Below are 20,891 nucleotides of genomic sequence, written 5' to 3'. Positions count from 1 at the left end.
CCCTTGTAATGTGCTCATGCTGCTGGGCAACTCATGAAAAGTTCTGCCCCGCTGTATGTAGCATTCATATTTAACAGAGTGTAGAAACCAAAGCAGTTCCTTTAGGATCCCAACACTTGTCTTGTGTTGCCCATCAGCATGCAGGATGAGTGGGCAACTCTCCTCTTTATTCCTAATGATGAACTTCCTTAACGCTCAGCCAGCCTACAGATATTACAGACAGCAACCATTTATTTAAAACATATAAAGATTAAAACGCCTTCATTTCCTGAGCTCTACAGTACGGTTCACATGGTGTGTGCATGGGACAATCTAAACAGGCATTATCCGGGGCAGCCTCGCCGAAGCCCTCCACACCGGCCGCACATTCAGGCGCTGTCCGGGGCAGCCCATTCTCTTCGGGGTCCTTGGCTGTTGCCAGAGCAGGCGTTCTCTCGGGCGCACATCTGCTGGGGTCCTCCTGTAGGCCGGCTCAGTCGGGGAGGAGGCGGCTAACATGGCGGACGTGCTGAGCGTTCTGCGTCAGTATAACATCCAAAAGAAGGAGATTAACGTCAAGGGGGACGAGGTCATCTTCGGGGAGTTCTCCTGGCCAAAGAATGTCAAAACCAACTATGTTATCTGGGGGTGAGTGCTGGGGGAGGAGAGCATGGAGCAGCATGCGGGGACAGGGACATGTGCAAAGTGTCTGGCTCTCTCCCCATACACAGGATATATGTTTACATTATTATTATTACTACACCCTCCTACTGGCTCTTTTTATACCAGCTCTACCTGGAAGCGTTTTTGTAAATTAAATATATGGTTAGGCAAATAAATTCTATATCTTTGTATGGAGAGTCCAGCAGTCACTCTGTGTCCTATTCACATAGTCTGTTTATACTACTCCCATCGCCCAGCAGGTTTGGGACTCTCTGGGGCCTTTTATTTATTTAAACACCGTTTATGTGTACCCCACATGTACCTCCTAGAACCTCAGCGTTTTGACATATGTTGCTGTGTTTTGGACTTAATTCTATCTGCCAGTCAGCTTTAGTGTTTGATACTAACTTTGGTGTTGTAAGATCTGTATCTTTTAACACATGTTTTTGAGTAATTTGCTTTGTGTGTGTGTGGTTTTCATGGAATTACTGCCCATGCTCTTCAGGAAAAAAAGTTTCTTTATTTTAGATCGTATTATTATTTTTTTCTTGTGTGTGTGTATATATATATATATATATATATATATATTTTTTTTTTAACATTAATGTTGGCTTTAGGCGATGCTTCTTGTGATTTTTTGTCGTTTTGTGGTGATTTTTGTTGCTTGGAGAGTTACATACCTTTTCCTCCTAGAATATAAGATTTGAAAGCTCATATGAGCAGAGCTAACTTTTGTCTAGTCAACATCTTGCTGCTATGTACTGTATAATTGTAAAGAGTCGAGGGCCACGTTTGCTCTTTTTTAATGGATGTTGGTAACAGTGTATGCATATTATTTTCTTGTGAGGATGTTGTTTTTTTTTTTTTTCCTAAAATTTCTTGGATGCTTGTTTTCTGAATGACTGCTTTTATTTTCTGCAGCGTTGTTACCCAAAACTGAGGTTTAGACCTTGAAGCTAAGACTTTAAAAAAACGTAACATATCTTCTGTCTATCACTTTTGTAGTGGATATTGCCTAATATATAAACATTTTCTTTACATCATCCATGAGCTTGCTTGATGCGTTATTGTGACAGTAGAGTGCCTAGCAACAGCATCTGAAACACGTCTCCTCAGATATTTGAAATTAGCTAAAATGTTTTTTTAAATAAACTTTAAACATTATAAATGTTTATACAGTTTGCCTCTCCACTAGGCACTAGTGGCAAGGGAATCTCATAAAGTGTTATATCTGTTTGCCTAACAAGCATGTAGTCACTGTTCACATAGGAGGAACCGTGCAAATCAAACCTTTTTGCTGTCACTGGGAGTATCAATAACAAGTACCTATATTTTAACAAATGTGTGCTCCCCCTGCACTCACTGGCAGTTGTAACTGACACTATAGCAATTTACAAATTTTCTTGGTTTTGGGAATGAGCCAAAAATGTCAAACATAAACTAAATTCAATCCCAGAGTGAACTAGCCTTTTGTGGCAGAATAAAAAGTTGTATTTATATCTTAAGGATGGATGCAGTAATCAAATATTGAACCGAAACAAAACCTAGAATTTTTGCTATGTTGCTGTCTCACTGTAATTTAAGGCTTTCTCTTTCCTTCTGCCCTTAGTATATATTGGATTTTAAAGTACAGAAAGGCATTATTTGTATACTATATGTATAGCTAACACAGCATTAAGTATGACTAAAATGAAGGATTATTTTCCCTCAAGTTTTTCTTAGTTTACACATAGTTCACTAGCAATAAAGAACTCAAAATAGATTCACATATCAGTTCTGATTGTTAATTGCCTAGTGTCTAGGATCTAAATTAGATTTTGGTAGTTAACAGTAAAAACCCTATGCCAACCATAACCCTATGTTTACACTAGCACTTAATTTACACCTAACCTTATCTTTGAGCTAAGCCCAGCATTAACCCTTACCTTACAATACCACTACCTCAAATCAGCAGTAGAGAGCAGTCTGTGATCAGCATGACTGGGAGGCCTCCTTCTCATTCTGTCCCTGGTGATCACTGTGTGATAAGTGCTGGATACACTTAGTGCTGGGCGTACAGGGGCAGACTCTGTTGGGGACAGGCTCCTAAACACTGCGGCTGAGTACGATCGCTGCAAGGTTCTCCCAGGTGTGAAAAAGGATTTAACCCTGCTCAAACCGAGATGTTACATGCTGTCCTAACAGAGTTCAAGCCCACTCTGTGGAGGATGGCATGGTATATCCCAATTGAGAGGTTAAGTACATGAGGCAAATATTGTGCTTTTAAAATTCTTTATTCATTCCCTATAGCAGAAAGTTACAAATGTCAAAATTGAATAAAAAGGCACCTGCAAACTTAACCTTACAGGACAGTCTGTATAATTTCCTGCTATCCTCAAATCTTCCTCTTTCAATCTACAAACTTTAAATCTAGAAACCTTACATGAACTTGAAAAATACATGTACTAAACACATTATAAATATAATTCCACCAAGTAAATCTTCGAAAACTGCAGAGGACATGTGTTTAGAAGGCTATAAAATATATACACTTAAAGGAACTGTTTAGACACAGTATATGCACCATAACAACTTCCCCAAATTAAGTTCTTGTGTCCGGTGGTGCTGTTCTCGGTTTGGCTTAACCCCAAAGTCTGTGTTCCAGAGCCAAATCTTCCTGCCTCTTTGCATTTCCGTTTAATAAATAAATCCTATAAATTAAAATGGGTCTTGCAGAATTTGGCAGCGGTACTGCTGGTTAGCTGAGATCGTCATCTGACCACTTTTAGCCAATTTTTTCGAAATGTATGGGCAGAGGGGTGGACAGGCAGATCGGAACATAGACTGGTTAAACATTTTTTTTTTAACAAATTTTTTTAAAAATTGTTAGATTCTTTTTTTAAATGTAATTTTTAGGTCAGAGTATACCCTGAGTAGTGTACTAAGGGTTATTATAGTAATGTTGTGCCCATGATAATCTAGTACAAAGATTCACATGCTGTGTCCATAATCGTCTACAAAGAGTCCTGTGCTGTGTACAGTAAGTGTTACATGCCTGCAGATTCCCAATTCACAGCATGTGAGCCTCCAATAAAAAAAGGTGTTTTAATGCTTGTGATATAACCAGTGCTGTGCCAACATAGGGATTACCAAATATGAAATACCGTATTCCCAATGCATTTTGTGTTGGCTACTATACATAGGATTACTTTAGTGTTTGTCGTTTTGCCTGTAGTATATCCAGTGCGATGTAGACCAGCCAAGTACATGTAAAGGTTTGCATGCTTACAGAATACCCAGAGCTGTGTACAGCAGTGCTTCCTGGATATCCAGCATAGTCCATCCCAATCTGTACGCAGTACTGTTGTTCATTTAGAGTTCTATGAACATAGAGTGATTGCATTACAAGAGTAAATATTGTGTTCCCATGCAATACTAACAAAAAACTGATCACTGTACTGTGATCAAAAATATTTTGTATATTTGTGTTTATGTAATATACACATTTGTTTCCCTTTTAATTCATTATATGGCTGTGTACAGCAATGAACATATTGGTGGTTATTCATTAATATGCAGAGTATAATTTATTTTTCTTTATCTTCTGGAGAGTGCACTGCTTGCATGTGTGTAGAGCCCCCCCCTTTGTGTATAGAGATACATTTAGTAACATGCTCAGTACTTGGTATTCTGACTGCATACCAACCTATGTGAGCTTAATGGTTTTCATGTATTTTCCTTTTAAAGCACTGCTTTTGTATTCAGAGTTTATATTGCTTGTTTAATTCATTAAAAAAGTCTAATATTAATAAAATTTATAGAAAACTATTTTAAAATCTTTTGGAGAAAGTAGTTTTCGGCCATCGGCATCCTGAATTTTTGGTTTCGGCCCAGAATTTTCATTTCGGTACATCCCTAAACAGCATCCATTTACTGTTCCATTCACTGAGAAACCCAAAGCTTCCAGGCAGATCGGTAATTTGATGCTGTACCTGGAGTCCAGACTTCAGATAGGTTACTTTGAGTTGAAACTGAAAGAATACTTGTAGGTGGGGGAACATCCTATATTAGGATTGCTATAAATTTGAGTCTTTAACCCCTTAAGGACCAAACTTCTGGAATAAAAGGGAATCATGACATGTCACACATGTCATGTGTCCTTAAGGGGTTTAAAAGAAGTTGAGTCCATTTCATGTGTTTGAGAATAACAGACCTGTTCAATGATATCTATAAGAATGTTGTCTAGATGTGATGACTCCCTTTTCTGTCTAAATTTGACATTTGTGTCAGTTGAAAATAAAGTAATATGGCACTGCATCTCTAACTGGCTAATGCCATATTAGCATTGCCTAAGATGTATAGTTCCGTGGGTCCAGCCTCTATAATTATAGGGCTATCTTTGAGTCTAGCTCAGGAGTCATGCAAATCGTTTTGGTTGATGTTTTGGACATTCCGTGCTTCCATTCCATGAAAGTCCATTTGCTTACTCAGCCACGTTTCTATATCGTTGGCAATAAAAGAAGTGAAAGCCTTCATTCTCACCATGTATCATAAAGAGGATTTTTCACTTCTGATTATAGATGGGGATTTCTAATCTGGAGGGGGAAATAAGGTAGGCAAACTAGGGGTCGAACAATGTTGTTGTTTTTTTTTTTTTTTTTTTTTAGAGCAGGTACTGATAATCTGTGAACGTTCAGGCCGATATCCGATAACTTACCGATATTCTGTACATTTACCATTTTGAAAAAATAAACGGTCTTCACAAATCTAATGTTAACTGAACATGTTGATTATTATTTTTTATTTTTTTAAGGTATCTTTAAGAATTTGTTTTCAAGAATATATGTGTTTAGTGGATGCAGTGAGTACATTAAATGCAGATTGTGTGTGTGTTCTTACCTGGCCAAGGAGGGGGGGGGGAGATATGGCATTTCCTGGGGGCCCAGCAACACTTACTTCCCTTCCCAGCAGCTCCCCTGTCTAACTCTCGCGGCCTGTGTGTCGCGCGGAGCGTTGCCATGGTAACCCGTGGCAACACTCTGACGGCCACGGGACTCGCGAGACTTAGACAGAGGAGCTGAAGGGAGCCGCTGGGAAGGTTAGTGTGCTGCGGGTTCCCCTGGACCCTGATGGCAGCCCTGGTCTGCATTATCGGCAATATCGTTATCTTTATTTACCGATATTGCTGAAAATACAGAATATCAGCCAGACTGATAATCGGTCGATCCCTAAGATAAACCCCCCCCCCCCAAATTTTTAGAACCTTCCCCAAATCTCCTTTGGCACTGTAAAGTGCCTTTAACCCCAAAGGACCACTGTTCTTTGCCTGCCTCCGGCAGGTGAGTTTGTCAGGCTTACCCATGTCTTAGCAGAAGCAAGGTGAGGCTCTGGAGCCTCTGCTTTGGCTGTTTCTTCTCAGGTTGGCGGGCGAGTGTACTCTCTTCAAGCTCTGGACTGGTGGAATGCACGCTGGGTGCCTGCGTTCCACAGATACTTATAACTTCCGCCAATACCGCACCGGGTAAGACGAATTTTGGTTTTCCAGGACTTTGGAGGCTATATACGTAACCCAGCAGCAACTGTTTGCCAGGTGCTCTTAGAATCTGTTGCAAGTGTATTCTCACCTGCTCTACAGCACACTTTGAGGCCAATAAGGTAAGACTTTTTGCTTTTATCTTATATGCTTCCAGCCTGATACATATATTTTTATTTTTTATAAAATGCTGGAACACTTTATCAGCTTCCATCCCGAATATTCTGAAATTCTTATAGATGGGCTTTGCGAAATAATTTAGACCTTCCACACTCAAGGTCCAGAGTTCTACAATCAGTTTCTTCTCGTTTAGCTACTTGGCATCGAATATTCTAATTTCCAGGTTTTTCAAAGCGTTGTCTTGCTTGGTGCCAACCATCAGGAAAACGTTTTCCCCATGGGATCTCAATCTAGTGTTGACAGTGTTGTGTGAGCCTCCTTTTGATCCGCTAGGGGAAGCATCTCTCAAGATTCTCTTTCAAAACTTTGTTTTTGGTGGTAATTACCTCTGCAAAACGTTTGCGTGAACTTCACGCTCTCAATTCAGTTGATCCTCTTTTGATTTTTCCATCAGGGCAGGGTTATTTTAAAACTGGATCTATCCCAAAGTTTATTCAACATCTAACGTGGATCAGGAGGTAATTCTACATACTTTATGCCATCACCCTTCTATTGCCTTAGAAGAGAAGTTTCATTGCATTGATGTTAAAAGATTACTCCAATACTTACAAAGTTGAAGGTCCTTCAGAAAATCTTCCAGACTTTTTGTCCTCTTTTGTGGCACAAGAAAAGGTTTTGATGTAATCTAAGGGTGCTCTGAAAAGATGGTGAAAGGATTCTATTAGTTTGGCATATTAATCCTCAGAGGTTCCTCCACCTAAATCCATTTAAGCACGTTCCACTAGAGCCATCTCCACGTCATGGGCCTTAAGTTCTTTAGCTCCACCTTCACAAATTCGTGCGGGAGCCACTTGGTCATCTCTCCACACTTGTTTTAAACATTACAGATTAGACATACTGGCATCGGAAGAAGCTTCTTTTGGGCGCAAGGTGTAACATGCTTTGGTTAAATGAACCCCACCCTTAGGGATTGCTTGTGTTATCCCTGTCGTAATGCACTGCCTCTAATCTAAAGGAAAAGCATAAATTTTTACTTGCTGTAAATTTTTCTCCTGAAGATTAGAGGCAGTGCACACTCCTCCAGCCACCCCCTTTTTTTCCAATTTATTATTGCATTTTTTTTTCTTTTTTCTTACCTGGACATGACCCAGTTGGAATACCCTGGGTTACCTACATCTGAAAATGGTATGCCATGATAGTTATTTCAATCCTGGGCTACCATATGGTCTCAAAAGGCAACACAGATCCAGCACACCAATCTGGCAAACTGAATTGGGCTACTCGGGAGATGTTGAACACATGTTGGGGTGTTTTGTCAGTAACACATAACAGGAACTGAGAATCCATGCCTAAAGTACAATATGAGAGAAAAAACACACACAAAGTGATTACCCAAAAGTTTGACAAAGATTGGTGGAATAATTAGTGCATGGCAAGTGTTATAATACCACCATTTGAAATACCCTAGGGAGTCTACTTTTCAAAAATATATGGTTTGATGGGGGTAAATTACATTGACCAACTTCAAAAATGTCCCAACATGGGTGCATGATGACCAGCTGGGAAAATTCCAAGTTGGAAAACTAGAATGCGTACCCTCCAATTAAGGTCTTTTAGCCCCCATAGAACCTGACACACCTATACATGGGGATGTCGCTGTACTTGGATGTTGCTGAACACATAACGTTCTCGGTACATGTATTTTTAAATTGCTATGTGTGTAAAAAATATATATATATATTTTTTTACATTTGGCATAGATTGGTGGTAAAATGGTTGCAGGAAAAGAGTCAAAATACCCCAGGTTTTTAATACCTTAGGTTGTCTTCTTTTAATAAATATATAAATTTGAAGGGTTATTCAGGGATTCCTGACAGATACCAGTGTTACAATGTAACATGCGTTAATTTTGAAAAAATTGTTTGGAAATGGCAAAGTGCTACTTGTACGTATAGCCCTATAACTTTCCAAAAAAAGCTTAGAACATTGGGTATTTCTAAACTCAGTACAAAACTTAAACTATTTAGTATGGGTGTTTTTTGGCGGTTGTAGATGCTTAACAGATTTTGGGGGTCAAAGTAAGAAAGTGTATTTTTTGTTTTTTCCACATTTTTTTCATCATATTTTATAAAAAAAAATTTCCATAGTAAATTATATGATGAAAATAACAGTATCTTTAGAAAGACCATTTAATGGCGAGAAAAATGGTATATAATATGTGTGGGTACAGTAAATGTCAAGAGGAAAATTACAGCTAAACACAAACAACGGAGAGATGTAAAGTACAAACTTATGCTTTCTTGCATATGTAAATTTGACTGTTCAATTAGATCACTAGTCTCAACCGAAGATACTAATTCAGCATGAATCATATTATTATTATTTTTTTTTTTTTAATTACTGCTCTTTCATTGTTTGTATCTAAATGGGTCATGTGTTGGGCCCAACAGGTTGTTCTGGTGTTTCTTAAAATCTTGCTAGTCATTCTACAGTAAGAGTACATCTTAATTTGGAAATAAAATACAAATAATAATTGTTTAATCACTCTAAGCTGTATTTAGACATTTCCTAATTAATTCAAACTTTTGTCAGCATGTTGTTTTGATTGTATGTATACTGGTGATCCTGTTGACCAAATATGTTGAGGATTAAAGGTCTTTTCTTTTTTTTTTTAAAGTAGTATTAATTAATTTTCTCACTTCTGCAAAATGTAATATTCAAAGAAGCAAATGGCACAATACATAGAATCATACTACTACGCCACAGTAAGACATGGTATTTCCATGAACTTTAATGTTTTATTTTATTTTATTTTTTAGTATTCTATCCTTTACTAATGTCACATTTACAGTAGCATAGCTGGACTAGAAAACAAATTTAGTCTCTTCACAAGCTGCTTCATTGTCAAATCAGATTGCTATATTTATTTATTATTTATTTATAAAATATTATTATTATTTATAAAATATTTTACCAGGAAAGATATATTGTACATATCATTGCAATTTGGATATTTAGCAGCATCCCAGAAGCAGCCTCTGATTTCCTTAACCAAGTCAGATTTGAGAATTTCATTTAGATGCACCTGGATCTATTGAATTAGTAGCCAGCTAAAAATATAGTGTTGGTAAATTAGACTGTTCTAAGCATTTTGGAATGATTTCTTTTTATTTATTTATTTATTTTATTTTTTTAAACTTCTAATGCAGAAATCTCCTCGTTTATTAGATGCGTTTTTCTATGTGCATAGTATATGAGCATGAATACACCCTCTGGATAACTGGACTTTATTTACTGTTCATTCAAGTCATCTGTATTGGGGTTTTATGGTTCATTTGACACTTACTAGAGAACTTGGTGCTTTGGAAATTTGTCAACTTTCTTATGAAATTTTAGGCTTTCATTTATTGGCCTGTGTTTGAGCTTGGTGGGCATCATGGAAAGTGTAGTCTACAATAGCTGCTGATGCAAATAATTGGCAGTCAGTTTAACTATATAATTTTCATATTAAGTCTTTATTTTGCAATTACAATTTAATAATCCTCACTAATTCATTACTTTGATATTTCTGTGTAGCAGGAACATTGATTAAACTTCACTGCTAAATTTTTCCTTAATCTTGTCTCGTTATAGGACTGGGAAAGAGGGGCAACCACGAGAATACTATACACTGGATTCCATCTTGTTCTTGCTCAATAATGTCCATCTCTCTCATCCAGTGTATGTGCGACGTGCTGCAGTGAGTACATGCCTTCCTTGAATGATTGTTTTGCAATATTTTTTTTAATGTGTAAAGTATGCAAAACAAAGGGCCACTAAAGGAACACAGACCACTTCATCTCAATGGTCTGTGTTACTTTAGTTGCCCTTTAACACTTAACCAAGAATGTAATCTGTGCTATAACCATACCTGTAACGGACCGTTTCAGCATAAAAGGGGAAAAATCTGTTTAGGCGATAATCCCTTTTTCTAGCGACAGGCACAGCTACTGCAGAACACCAAACTCCCGATCTGGATTCGAAATAACACTCCGAACTGGAACAGCTGAACAAGAAAAGCATACAATCCGCTTACACTCTTGGCAGTCAGCTTACAATCCAATTCCCCCCAAGAACGAGACGACACTTCATTTTGAGGGTTAAGCAGGAACTCCGGACTGGGACACCCAGTCTGGCTTTTATTACAAACAAGTACATACAGGACACTCCCAGGGGGAGGATGAAATTAACCAATCACAGGGATGTACCTCCCACACATTTCCTCCCCTTAGATTAGCACTTAATATAATTATACCGTACACCCTTTTCCCCAATTCCTGGATGTACCCCAAATACATATGCTACACCTCCAAAACAGGTATCCCCTCATAGCCCTTATTCAGGGGGACAACATATTCAAGAATCAGGTCATTCGGATGAATGGTTCGGGAGATATGAGGTTCCAAAGATTTGACCGACCGCATGGGTAAAGTATCCGAAAACAGTTCCATGCATTTTGGCCCTGCGGTCGGTCATAAACAAGTGAATGAAACAGACGAATTACTGGTGTTATAGAGACTAAGGGGGATTCGCATGAATCCCCTAGTTCGTACGTTTCTTTCTACCGAACGACGGGCCGTTCGGTAGTTTCCCCACGAAATCCTGGAAGTCTGGAGGTCTCAGCGGTGTTTGCCTAGTCGAGTGTCCGATTTCAGTTCCAGACACTCGACGGCAAAACACCGCTGTTCGGTAGTTTAAGATGGCCGCCGCCACGTGTTTGTTTCCCGAATGGCGGCCACCCAGAGGACAAAGACCACACTACACTGATTGCCAATTACCCGTTTGCAACATTGTTGCAAACGGTAATTGGAGGCACACTTAGTCCTGGGTGGTCTGGTTGTTCGGTAGTTTCCTCAATACAATGAATGGAGTGATTCTACCGAACAATCAGATGAATGCTGCATATATATATAACCCAGGTTAACTGCATACAAAAATACATACATGACATTAAAGTATTAAAGGCAGGATTACTGTACTACGCTCCACAGTCTTAAAGGTACAGTATCCCAAAAGTCCCCATAGATCCACGGATGGCCCTTAAAGGCCCAGTAGCAGTAATATACATTATTACATGCCCAAATATAGTTTTTCCAGTACAATATGTCCAGGGGCCATAGTCGCAGGGCAGGAGGCTAGCAACCAGGCTTCTCCAGTTCACAGTGGCGAAGTTGGTTTCGCCACAATACCTATAGCGGGGGCTGAACTGTGTGCATTTAGGGGCTCTCATTCAATGTTAACCCCCTCAAAAATGGTATTGGGGGGGATGTTGCCTGGGGACTCCAGGCACTATAACCAATTTAGTTAGATGAAATGGTTAGTGACTAGAGTGTCTCTTTGAAGGGACACTGCCATTTGTTTCCCTCTCTATTTCCCTCTAATTATGCCCCTTGTATCTTAATGATTATCTCCCCCACCGTTTGCCACTCGCGTTTTAATTATACATATTTTCTTTCACATCCCATTTTATTCTTCTCTGTCCATGGGGTCTGTAGTTTGCCTTTCTGTGGAATTCTTTTAACTGGCGAATTGCGGCTAAATTAGCATAACCGCTGAAATGGAACTTTGATTAAGCTGTGCCTGTTTCTCTCTATTAGAAAAAGTAGCCAGCATGATCTCTACTGCACATCTATGGTGAATTAAAAACAAAACCTACAAAGTGACAGTGCAGCTTTTAATTTCATTGACGTTCGTAATGTATTCAAAAAACTATGCTTCACAGAAATTTTTGTTGCAGTTGGTGGAAGGTACATTTTATTGCTATTCTAAGAATTTTTTTCTGTCTGTTTTTAACTTTGTGATTTCTAATATTTCTTCTTTTTTTTTAGACTGAAAACATTCCTGTGGTTAGAAGACCTGATAGAAAGGACCTTCTTGCATACTTAAATGGGGAAACATGTAAGTAGCCCTTATACTGTGTTCTTATTTCCAAAGACAATGTGTGGTCAAAAGTATGTGGGAACACTTTCTAATTAATGGACAATTCTATTTTAAACCACGTTGCTGACAGGTGATAAAAATCAAGCACACAGCCCATTGAGTGCCACCTTTTTATTTTTCATCATGCTATTTGGCAGCACACACCGTATACCTTCTGCTCACTGTTCTGCTGAACAGAAAACATTATTCACAGATGCGGTAAAGCCACACAAGCACACCAAGCTAGCTGGCTTAAGCTTGTTGCTCTTAGTGCGTTAAAGTCTGTCCTTGGAAAAATGAATTCAAGCCACCTAAATGGTGGGTTTTCACTTTAGGGTCAGGAATACATGTTTGTGTTCTTGACCCTATAGTGATCCTTTAAATTCATTTTTCATTCCTAGAAAAGTGAAGGCTGTTAAAGCAACAAAGACTGGATTGACTCCATTTTAATGCCTGTATTTTGTAGTGAAGTGGTCTGGGTGCAATGTTCCAGGTCCCTTAATCATGAGCATGTAATTATTGCAGTTTTAATAAACTGGAATAATTACCTGCTAGGGTTAACTCCTTCTCTAGTGGCTGTCCACCAGACAGCCACTAGAGGGACTTCTAGGCTCGAGGGTGATTTTTATTTTTTGATCGCCTAAATGATGCTGTACGTCCTCATGCTATGCTGAGGACTTCCAGCATCACTGGAATCTCCATAGGAAATCATTAAATAATTGGGGAAATCCTAATGCAAGCGGCCATTGCTGTGCATGCACATTAGGTCTCCCCTGCCGGCTGACGTCGGCACGGGAGGAGCGTGGGTGCCGCCGAAGGACATGGATGCTGGACCTAAGTACACAACAGGGGGGGGAAGCTATAGTGCCAGGAAAATTAGTTTCCCTTTGAGCAAGTTATGTTTTTGCCAATCTACAGTGTATATCAAAGTTCATGGCCCTTGACAATATTAATTACATTTTATTTATGTAAAATTGTAATTGTGTGTTGAGAGGTAACTATATCATTGCTTTACATTAATATTTTTAATTGAATCTGTCACAGCTGTGAACAATTACCTTCCCTCTACTTTTCATTTTGTAATTGATTATAATAAAGCTTCATTATTATTTTTGTAAAGCCATTTGGTTCTTTAGAATGTAAAGCGAGTTAATATGCAGATGCTTTCATTAATTTCCTTGATCGTAAAAGGGACACTGTTGGCAGCATATACACTTTAGTTTACTGTAGTGGCTATGGTGCCAATCCCTTGTCCATGCAGCTATTCGTTTCACTAAAGTGGCCATTTGAATTTTTCAGGAAACTTTCTTATTCCATTCTGTCTCCAATTTATTTCTTTGCAGCTACGTCTGCAAGTATAGACAGAAGTGCACCGCTTGAAATTGGTCTTCAGAGATCCACACAAGGTATTGTTCAAAATGCTTTTACATGCATTCCTTTACCCAAAATGTTTTATAAATATTGGTGATTATACACAAGCATGGGTGCTGTGAGTGCAATACTTTATACAGTGAAACACATGAGTATACAATCAATAGAAAAAACTGCCTGTAAGCTTTTTCTCAAGTTTTTTTTTTATACAAAGATGAGCTATCTGCTTAAAAGCAGAGTGAATTTGAAAGTTGATGCTTAGAGCATTTAAGGGAAAATAAGAAATGGTGTATGCGTGTGGTGTGACTTTACATGCTGGTTCTTTACTAAGGGGCCACTATTGAATTGAATGTGTGGTGGCATAATTTGTATTTTTGCAATCTTTGCATCATTTCACAAATATGCTTCTGGCAACATGCCAAAAAAATGAAATAACTGTATTAGAGTGAATTAAAGAATTAGATTTAGAATTTTTTTTAGAATTTCTGCCAGATAAGGATTTCTACACCATGATGAAAAACAAAAGATGTACAGAAAAGGAAAGTCTTGGGGTAATTTTGTTTAGGGGATTTGAAAATGTTAAATCCTGAGCCCTGTGACATTTTAAATATGGTTTTTAATGTTTTGGACTGAACGAATATTAGGGTTTAGGGAATTATAAAGTAAAAGTATATTTCATAGTACTGTTAAGGTGGTGAAGAAATATAGTTTTTAAACCATGACGCCGCAACATCTCGGATGCCAAGGTTTGTTTACAAGATTTAAATGAAGTATACAAAAGTTGAAATGAATGTTATGAATTTGGTTTTGTTTCTATTAGTTAAACGAGCTGCAGACGAGATCTCAGCAGAGGTAAAGAAGCCTCGGGTTGAGGTAAGTGTTGCACATTACAGGTTGGGATAACAAAATCAAACGAACCAGTCTTGCTAATAGTGGTCAATGTGTTTAAATGTAATTTTCAGGAATTGGGCACTCTGGTTTTTGTTTAAGTAAGGGATATCACTACTAGGGCTGCCTGTTGGTGGATTGCTGGATTTTTTTTATTTTAAAGGAACACTATGGTGTCGGGAACACAAACATGTGTTCCTGACACTTTAGTGTTAAACACACTGTTTAGATCCTTGCCACCACTCCCACACACCCCCTCTGTCAGATCAGTGAAAGGTGTTTGATCTCAGCCATGGTGTAAAAGGTCAGTTTAAAGTGGAAAATATGGAAATTAACTTACTTTCCAAAAGCTGGCTGGGAAAGCTGTAATGGTCTTCTCTAACCCGTAGGGGTCACTGTAGTTAAAACTTACTTTTGATAACTCTCAGATAAGAAGATAATGCAGCTGTCGAGTTAAAGGATTTAACAATAGGGATTTAACAATATGGGCCACCCTTGTATTAATACAGCAGAGTCTCTGAAAAAAGAGCATAGGTTTGTGACTCAAAAATGAAGTATTTAAATAAGGCAGGGGGACTTAAAAGGCTGTTACCTAATCTTGCTAAACTCAATGAATTGCTACCTTATCTCTGAATATTTTCCAGCCAGTCTACATCTTAGAATAGAAAAAAAATAGTACAAAAGTAAAAATGGAAAGTAGTTAAATCAGTCATTGGTCAAGTAAAGTGCAACAGCATGCAACAAGTGTTTCACCCATTGTTTCGGGATCATAAAGAGTAAGTTTAGAACATGCTTATCATTGTGAATCTCCCTTATAATATTGTATGTTTCAAAGCAGTGCTACTAATGCAATATGTCCTAACAGGATGAGGAACGTGTCCGTCTCGACAAGGAGCGTTTGGCTGCAAGGCTGGAAGGCCATAAAGAAGGCATTGTGCAGACAGAACAAATTCGGTAAACTAACTTTTGCACTGCTTATTTTTTCTTTGCCATGAAATAAGTCACATTAAATGGACTGCCATTGTATTATTAAAATAACGGTTTCTCAACAACCTGCAGATTTACAAATATATAAAAATAAAATAAATTCTTCAACAGTTGCTTGTGTCTTGGTTTAACAGCTGGCATGTTGATTATTTCCCACATTGCCCCCTTTTATATTACAACATAGAAAATCTAGCTCCCCTCATCAAACTAGCTTTAAGGTGTTTTAAAACTCTTAACTCAAGTAAAAAGTATTTACCTAAACATAAATGTTATTTCTTAAATGTTCTTTACAGAGAACCTGTTTTTGTCGGCTACATTTTACTAATGTAATAACTTTTGAGTTTTAACTCTCACTACCTCTGCTGTTCTCAAATAATCGTCTGATACTTTCTTAATTTTGATCTAAACCGTAACTGCATTCAGCCAAAAACTTTTATAATTTGTCTTGTGGTTGTGCAGTTGGTGAAAATTCCTAGGGATTCGTAACCTAGTCCTCCAGAATTGGAAGACTTGTAATACATTGTCATGAACATTGTTACATTATATTTGCAATAATATGATATGCTGTTTTTTCCAGATCACTGTCAGAAGCAATGTCTGTCGAGAAAATTGCTGCGATCAAAGCCAAGATCATGGCAAAGAAAAGGGGTACGATCAAAACCGATCTGGATGACGACATTACTGCATTAAAACAGAGAAGCTTTGTAGATGCTGAAGTTGATGTCACAAGGAGTATTGTCAGCAGAGAGAGAGTATGGAGAACAAGAACAACTATTTTACAGAGTACAGGCAAAGTGAGTGCTCTATTTTTTTTGCTTGCTTTTTTTCATATATATATATATATATATATATATATATATATATATATATATATATATATATATATATATATATATATTATCTATATTCATATTATATATTTTTATTCTATATTTATATCTCTTGCAGGATTTGGTTTTCAAATTTGGCTTTTTTGACTTGCAATTCTAAATTCCCTGGTCAGTTTACAATTATTCACAGTTTAGTTAATATCCCTTTAAGTTTCTACACTTTGACGCCTGCTCCTCTTTGCTTGTGAAATATTTCTCCAAAATATTCAGAGAATTATGAAGTAACTCCATTTGAGATTCACTTGCATTTCCTTTTTACTGTTCGTTACAGTAATTACACTTTACGTCTGTAGCTCTTAGACAAAAGATGTGATGAAAAATTTGAAGTTGTCTGCCATGATAGCTATACGTTGTCATTCATTCTTTTTATGATTAATCATACCTTTTTATGGAAGATAAATACTCTTCTGGATTGAAATATGTGTGCCTTATCGTTGTCTTGAATCCTTTCCAAAAGTGCACTTTGCATGCAACCAGACAGCCTTAGTCAAATTCAGTTTTGTCCTAAAGTGAACCTGTTATGCCCCAAACAACTTACGCTTATTATATTCTGTCTCTGCATTGTGCTAGCAGTTTTGCTACAGATGTATAGATTGGGAGGGAAAAACCTATTTAACCCTTGTGAAAATAAAACTTAAAACAATTGTTATCCCCTCCTACTCCTCCCTTAAATGCTACCATTCCCAAAGTTACTTCAGTTCTTTCTTGTCCAGGCGCGGGACGGACAGGCAACCTTTGGTTTTGTTCCTAGGTTGATAAGGCACCACAAATGTTGTTGCATGAGGGAGGCAATCTAATAGATCCCTTTGCATCGAGCTGCAGGGCATGATCTTTAAACCTTGCAGGATTACAGATTACAGTGCTGTTTCTGGATTTAGTTTTTTGGCATGTAGCAAGTGCGCTATGCAAGCTCCAGATTGATGCAAGACAATGTTGTGCTTCCAATGTTCTGCTGATTTTTTGGAAAAGACAAAGCAGTAGGAGATGCAATCTTTTCTAACCTGGTTTCAATATAATCTGACATCTGAAACGGTTAGTCAGTGGAAACAATCCAGATGGTTTTTCTGGGACAGATCGAGATAAAAGTCCTCTTCTCATTCTGACTTTTCTGGCGATTGCTCACCCACCTCTATATATGATCCAGCCAAGATTCAAGTATGGATTCAGGTTTCCCAACAGAAGAGCTAAATAAGTTCATCCAAGGAGTTGCAGCTATTTTGCAGGAAGGTGAAACGTCTAAGAGAAAAGGGAAAGGTTTTTCTATACGTCCTAAACTTCTGTTATTAGTTCAGCGAATCTGGAAAAACACTGAGAAAAGGGCATTTATTTCCAGGCATTTAAAACAAATATTCAAACTGTAAGATGAGGAGAATTGGGAACATTCAGGTGGCTCAACTGTTGAAAAAGTTGATTGGCAAAGTAGTGGGTATCGAAGACCCAATGGATAAATGAGCAGAAAAATCCTGCAGAAGAGTTTTTCACGTGATGTTTTCAGTGGAAAGCGTCAAGTGCCAGAGCACAGAATATATGGCTTCAATTAATGGAAGGTTATATTTTGGAAGGATCAGAAAAGGGCTTTGCACATCTGGTTAACATCAGATTGGTGAATTCATTTTTGATTGGTATGTTTTGAGGAACTACTAAAACTGTCTGCTCGTGCCATGGGTTTGTCATCAGTTGCCAGAAGTTCTTTAGGGCTCAGGTCATAGACTGCATATACAGCATCTAAATCAGTGTTGTGTGAATTGCCTTTCAAAAGAAGTTGGTGCTCTTTTCAAAGAGCTCCTAAAGCAAATGTCCAAAACTGAGAAGGCTCTACTCTAAGCCAATTGATTTCTTAACCAAAGATACTTTCTCAGATCCTTACCCAGGACATACTTGAAAACGAGAGAAATCTCAATGTATCTTTCCAAGTAAAAATATTTTATAAATAAATCATGACCGACCTCGCCGTTTTTGTAGGCAAAGCAGACACAAAGCTTCGTGATAAGCTGACCAACAGACAAGAGGAGGATGTTTTGACACCAAAAGTGGGGGGGAAGACTGCAATGCATGGAAATAACAAATTAATCCATAGATTTGGAGCACAAGAGCAGACTGGTACAACATTCAGTTTTTGCAAATGCAATGGATCACCTGGCACCCTGACTGGGTACCTCCGTTACGGGATGCTCCTGGCGCTTCCTGAGGGCTCCAAGCACTCCAACAGACACCATAACCACCGTAGACTCCTTCAGCGAGCAAAACAGGAACAAGCTCTTAAAAGAGCCTAGTAGTGATTAGCTAAGGGAGTATGCAGAGCATAGCAAACCCTTGTAGTGATATAGCAATTCCCCCAATAAGAGACATGACTCTAGATTGAGGGTGAAGAAGAACTGTTTACTTGGCACCAAAGGGCCTTCTTTTATGCAGGTTTAACACATACAGGACCACCCACAGGGTTTTACAGAAAAACCAATAAACACGTAGTATACAGTACAAACACTCCCATACATCTCCTCCCCTCTGTTTGGGAGATAATTGAGTCTTACTGTATCTACTCAATTATCTCCAAGCTGAAAAATCATACTTTTTTTATACATTTTTATAACTCCCTGATTTTACATCACATACAAATAAAACTTATATTTCTGATCAGCATAACTTGGGGAGCAACATATGTAAAAATTACATGAATCCGTCCAGGGGTTAAAAAGTTAGGTTGAGGTCCCTTTATGACCGACTGCAAGCACATATACATGCCCAAAACTGTTCCTTGGATTTGGGCTGTGCGGTCGGTCTATTTTACACTGAGAAAATGACTGTCCCATTCGAACGAGCGTTCGAATCTTCGAACGGGACTTAGTCTCAAGCCGCAGTGTCGAAGTGGAGTAGAAGGTACGGGTCAGCGGTGTTCGTGCAATTGGGTAGCCGAAAACAGTTCCATGGATTTGGCTGAACACACCGCTGACCGCGTTTGAATGAGTTAAAATGGCCGCCGCCACGTGTTCGGTTTTCGAATGGCGGCCACTTCGATGACTTCGGCACTTCGACTGCATCCGAAGTGCCAGTTTAACCCCTTAAGGACACATGACGTGACATTTCATGGTTCCCTTTTATTCCAGAAGTTTGGTCCTTAAGGGTTTAAAAGTACAAATCCTTTATCTGGGAATTAAAGTGCCAGAAATGGCAATATAAAAATCAATTATGCCCAAATCAGTTCCTAGAAGGGCAATACATCCCAGGGCAATAGTCGCAGGGCAGGAGGCTGGCAAACAGGCCCCTCCAAGAACCAGTGGCGAGGTTACACAGCAAAGACCTGCACCAACATTTTTGGTTTCTTCATACCCATTTCAGTTTAAAACAGATGTGCTTTTATCAGAATCCCAGATCCTTTTAGGATAGGAGCTATCTAAAAGATCCAAATGCAACACAGGAGTTCCAAGGGGTATACTCAAGACATTTATTTCCTCCTATACTGGATAAAGAGACATTGACTTAGCATACAATAACACAGGTTTTGTATGGAGACCATTCTTTGTCATCTCCATGTTACAAAAAGTAGACTACGTGATGACGGTTACCTCAAGATAAGATTTGCAACCAAGTAAGGGGAGGAAGATCCTGCTTTTCCAATTTAGAGCCTATCTTTTGGCCTGGTTTTAGCGCAGAGGATTTTAACAAATATTCTGATTCCATTGGCTGCTGCTCTAAGAAAAGGGTTTCCATCGTCCCGTATCTAAACTATTGGTTCCTCAAAACTATGAGTTAATTATGGATCAACATTCAAACAATACATTTACTACATGAGCATGGTTGGATAGTCAACTGGGAGAACGCTCAACTTTCTCCTACTACAAAGATTCAGTTCCTGGGTCTTTTATTCGATTCTGCATCACTTTCACTGTATCTTCCTCCACAGAAGATCAAGAGAATCAAGAAAGAAATCTTATTTTATCTTCAGACATAGCCAACATGTTCGGTCAGAAGGGCTATGAGTACTCTGGGTGTTATCACTTCCTCTATTCTGGCAGTAAAGTGGGCAAAAGCAGAAATGAGACCTCCTAAATGGTTTATTTTGAGGAATTGGTCAAAAAGATCTAGGTGCAGAATTCAGTCTTGCCACAAAAGTGTAACCAACTAAAATTGTGGAGAGATTAAAAGTTTGTCCCTCGTATTCTTTCTGATCAAGGGAATGTTTCACTATTACAACAGATGCCTCAAAGTTTGGCTGGAGCGCACATTTTTATACATTTGGTCTGCGGTAGAGAACTGCTTAATCATCCATTGAATTAAAACAATGTCCCTAGCATCTTGGAAACTACCAACATTAGGCATTCTTGTACAACAGAACATCCAAAATGGCATGGCTACTGCAAGGCTGATTCATAAAAAATGAAGGGGTTCAGGAACATATGATGGACCTTCTTAATACAATTAGATCTACATCCAAGATTTATGTGCATATGGAAGATAAATTCTCATCTGGTGTAGGGATCGTGACTGCCTGAATGTCACTCCTGCTTTTAAAACCATTTTCTGCA

The 20,891-nt window shown here is 38.4% G+C and overlaps 1 protein-coding gene across 1 annotated transcript in view; it reads left to right on the top strand.

The window, feature by feature from the left end:
* The first annotated feature begins 399 nt into the window (after positions 1-399).
* The window catches only part of CDC73 (cell division cycle 73), a 70,278-nt gene continuing 49,786 nt past the window's right edge, over positions 400-20,891 (top strand). Inside the window, exons 1-7 of the mRNA XM_063426197.1 lie at positions 400-627; positions 9,908-10,013; positions 12,142-12,211; positions 13,576-13,638; positions 14,424-14,476; positions 15,357-15,445; positions 16,056-16,272. Of these exons, the coding sequence (XP_063282267.1) occupies positions 497-627; positions 9,908-10,013; positions 12,142-12,211; positions 13,576-13,638; positions 14,424-14,476; positions 15,357-15,445; positions 16,056-16,272 (729 nt within the window). The 5' untranslated portion in view covers positions 400-496. The remainder of the gene's footprint in view (positions 628-9,907; positions 10,014-12,141; positions 12,212-13,575; positions 13,639-14,423; positions 14,477-15,356; positions 15,446-16,055; positions 16,273-20,891) is intronic.

This window comes from Pelobates fuscus, chromosome 7, assembly GCF_036172605.1.
Source record: "Pelobates fuscus isolate aPelFus1 chromosome 7, aPelFus1.pri, whole genome shotgun sequence".
NCBI classification, from domain to species: Eukaryota; Metazoa; Chordata; class Amphibia; order Anura; family Pelobatidae; genus Pelobates; species Pelobates fuscus.
Note: the sequence above shows the minus strand (reverse complement) of the source record. Positions and strands in the feature narration are given on the sequence as shown.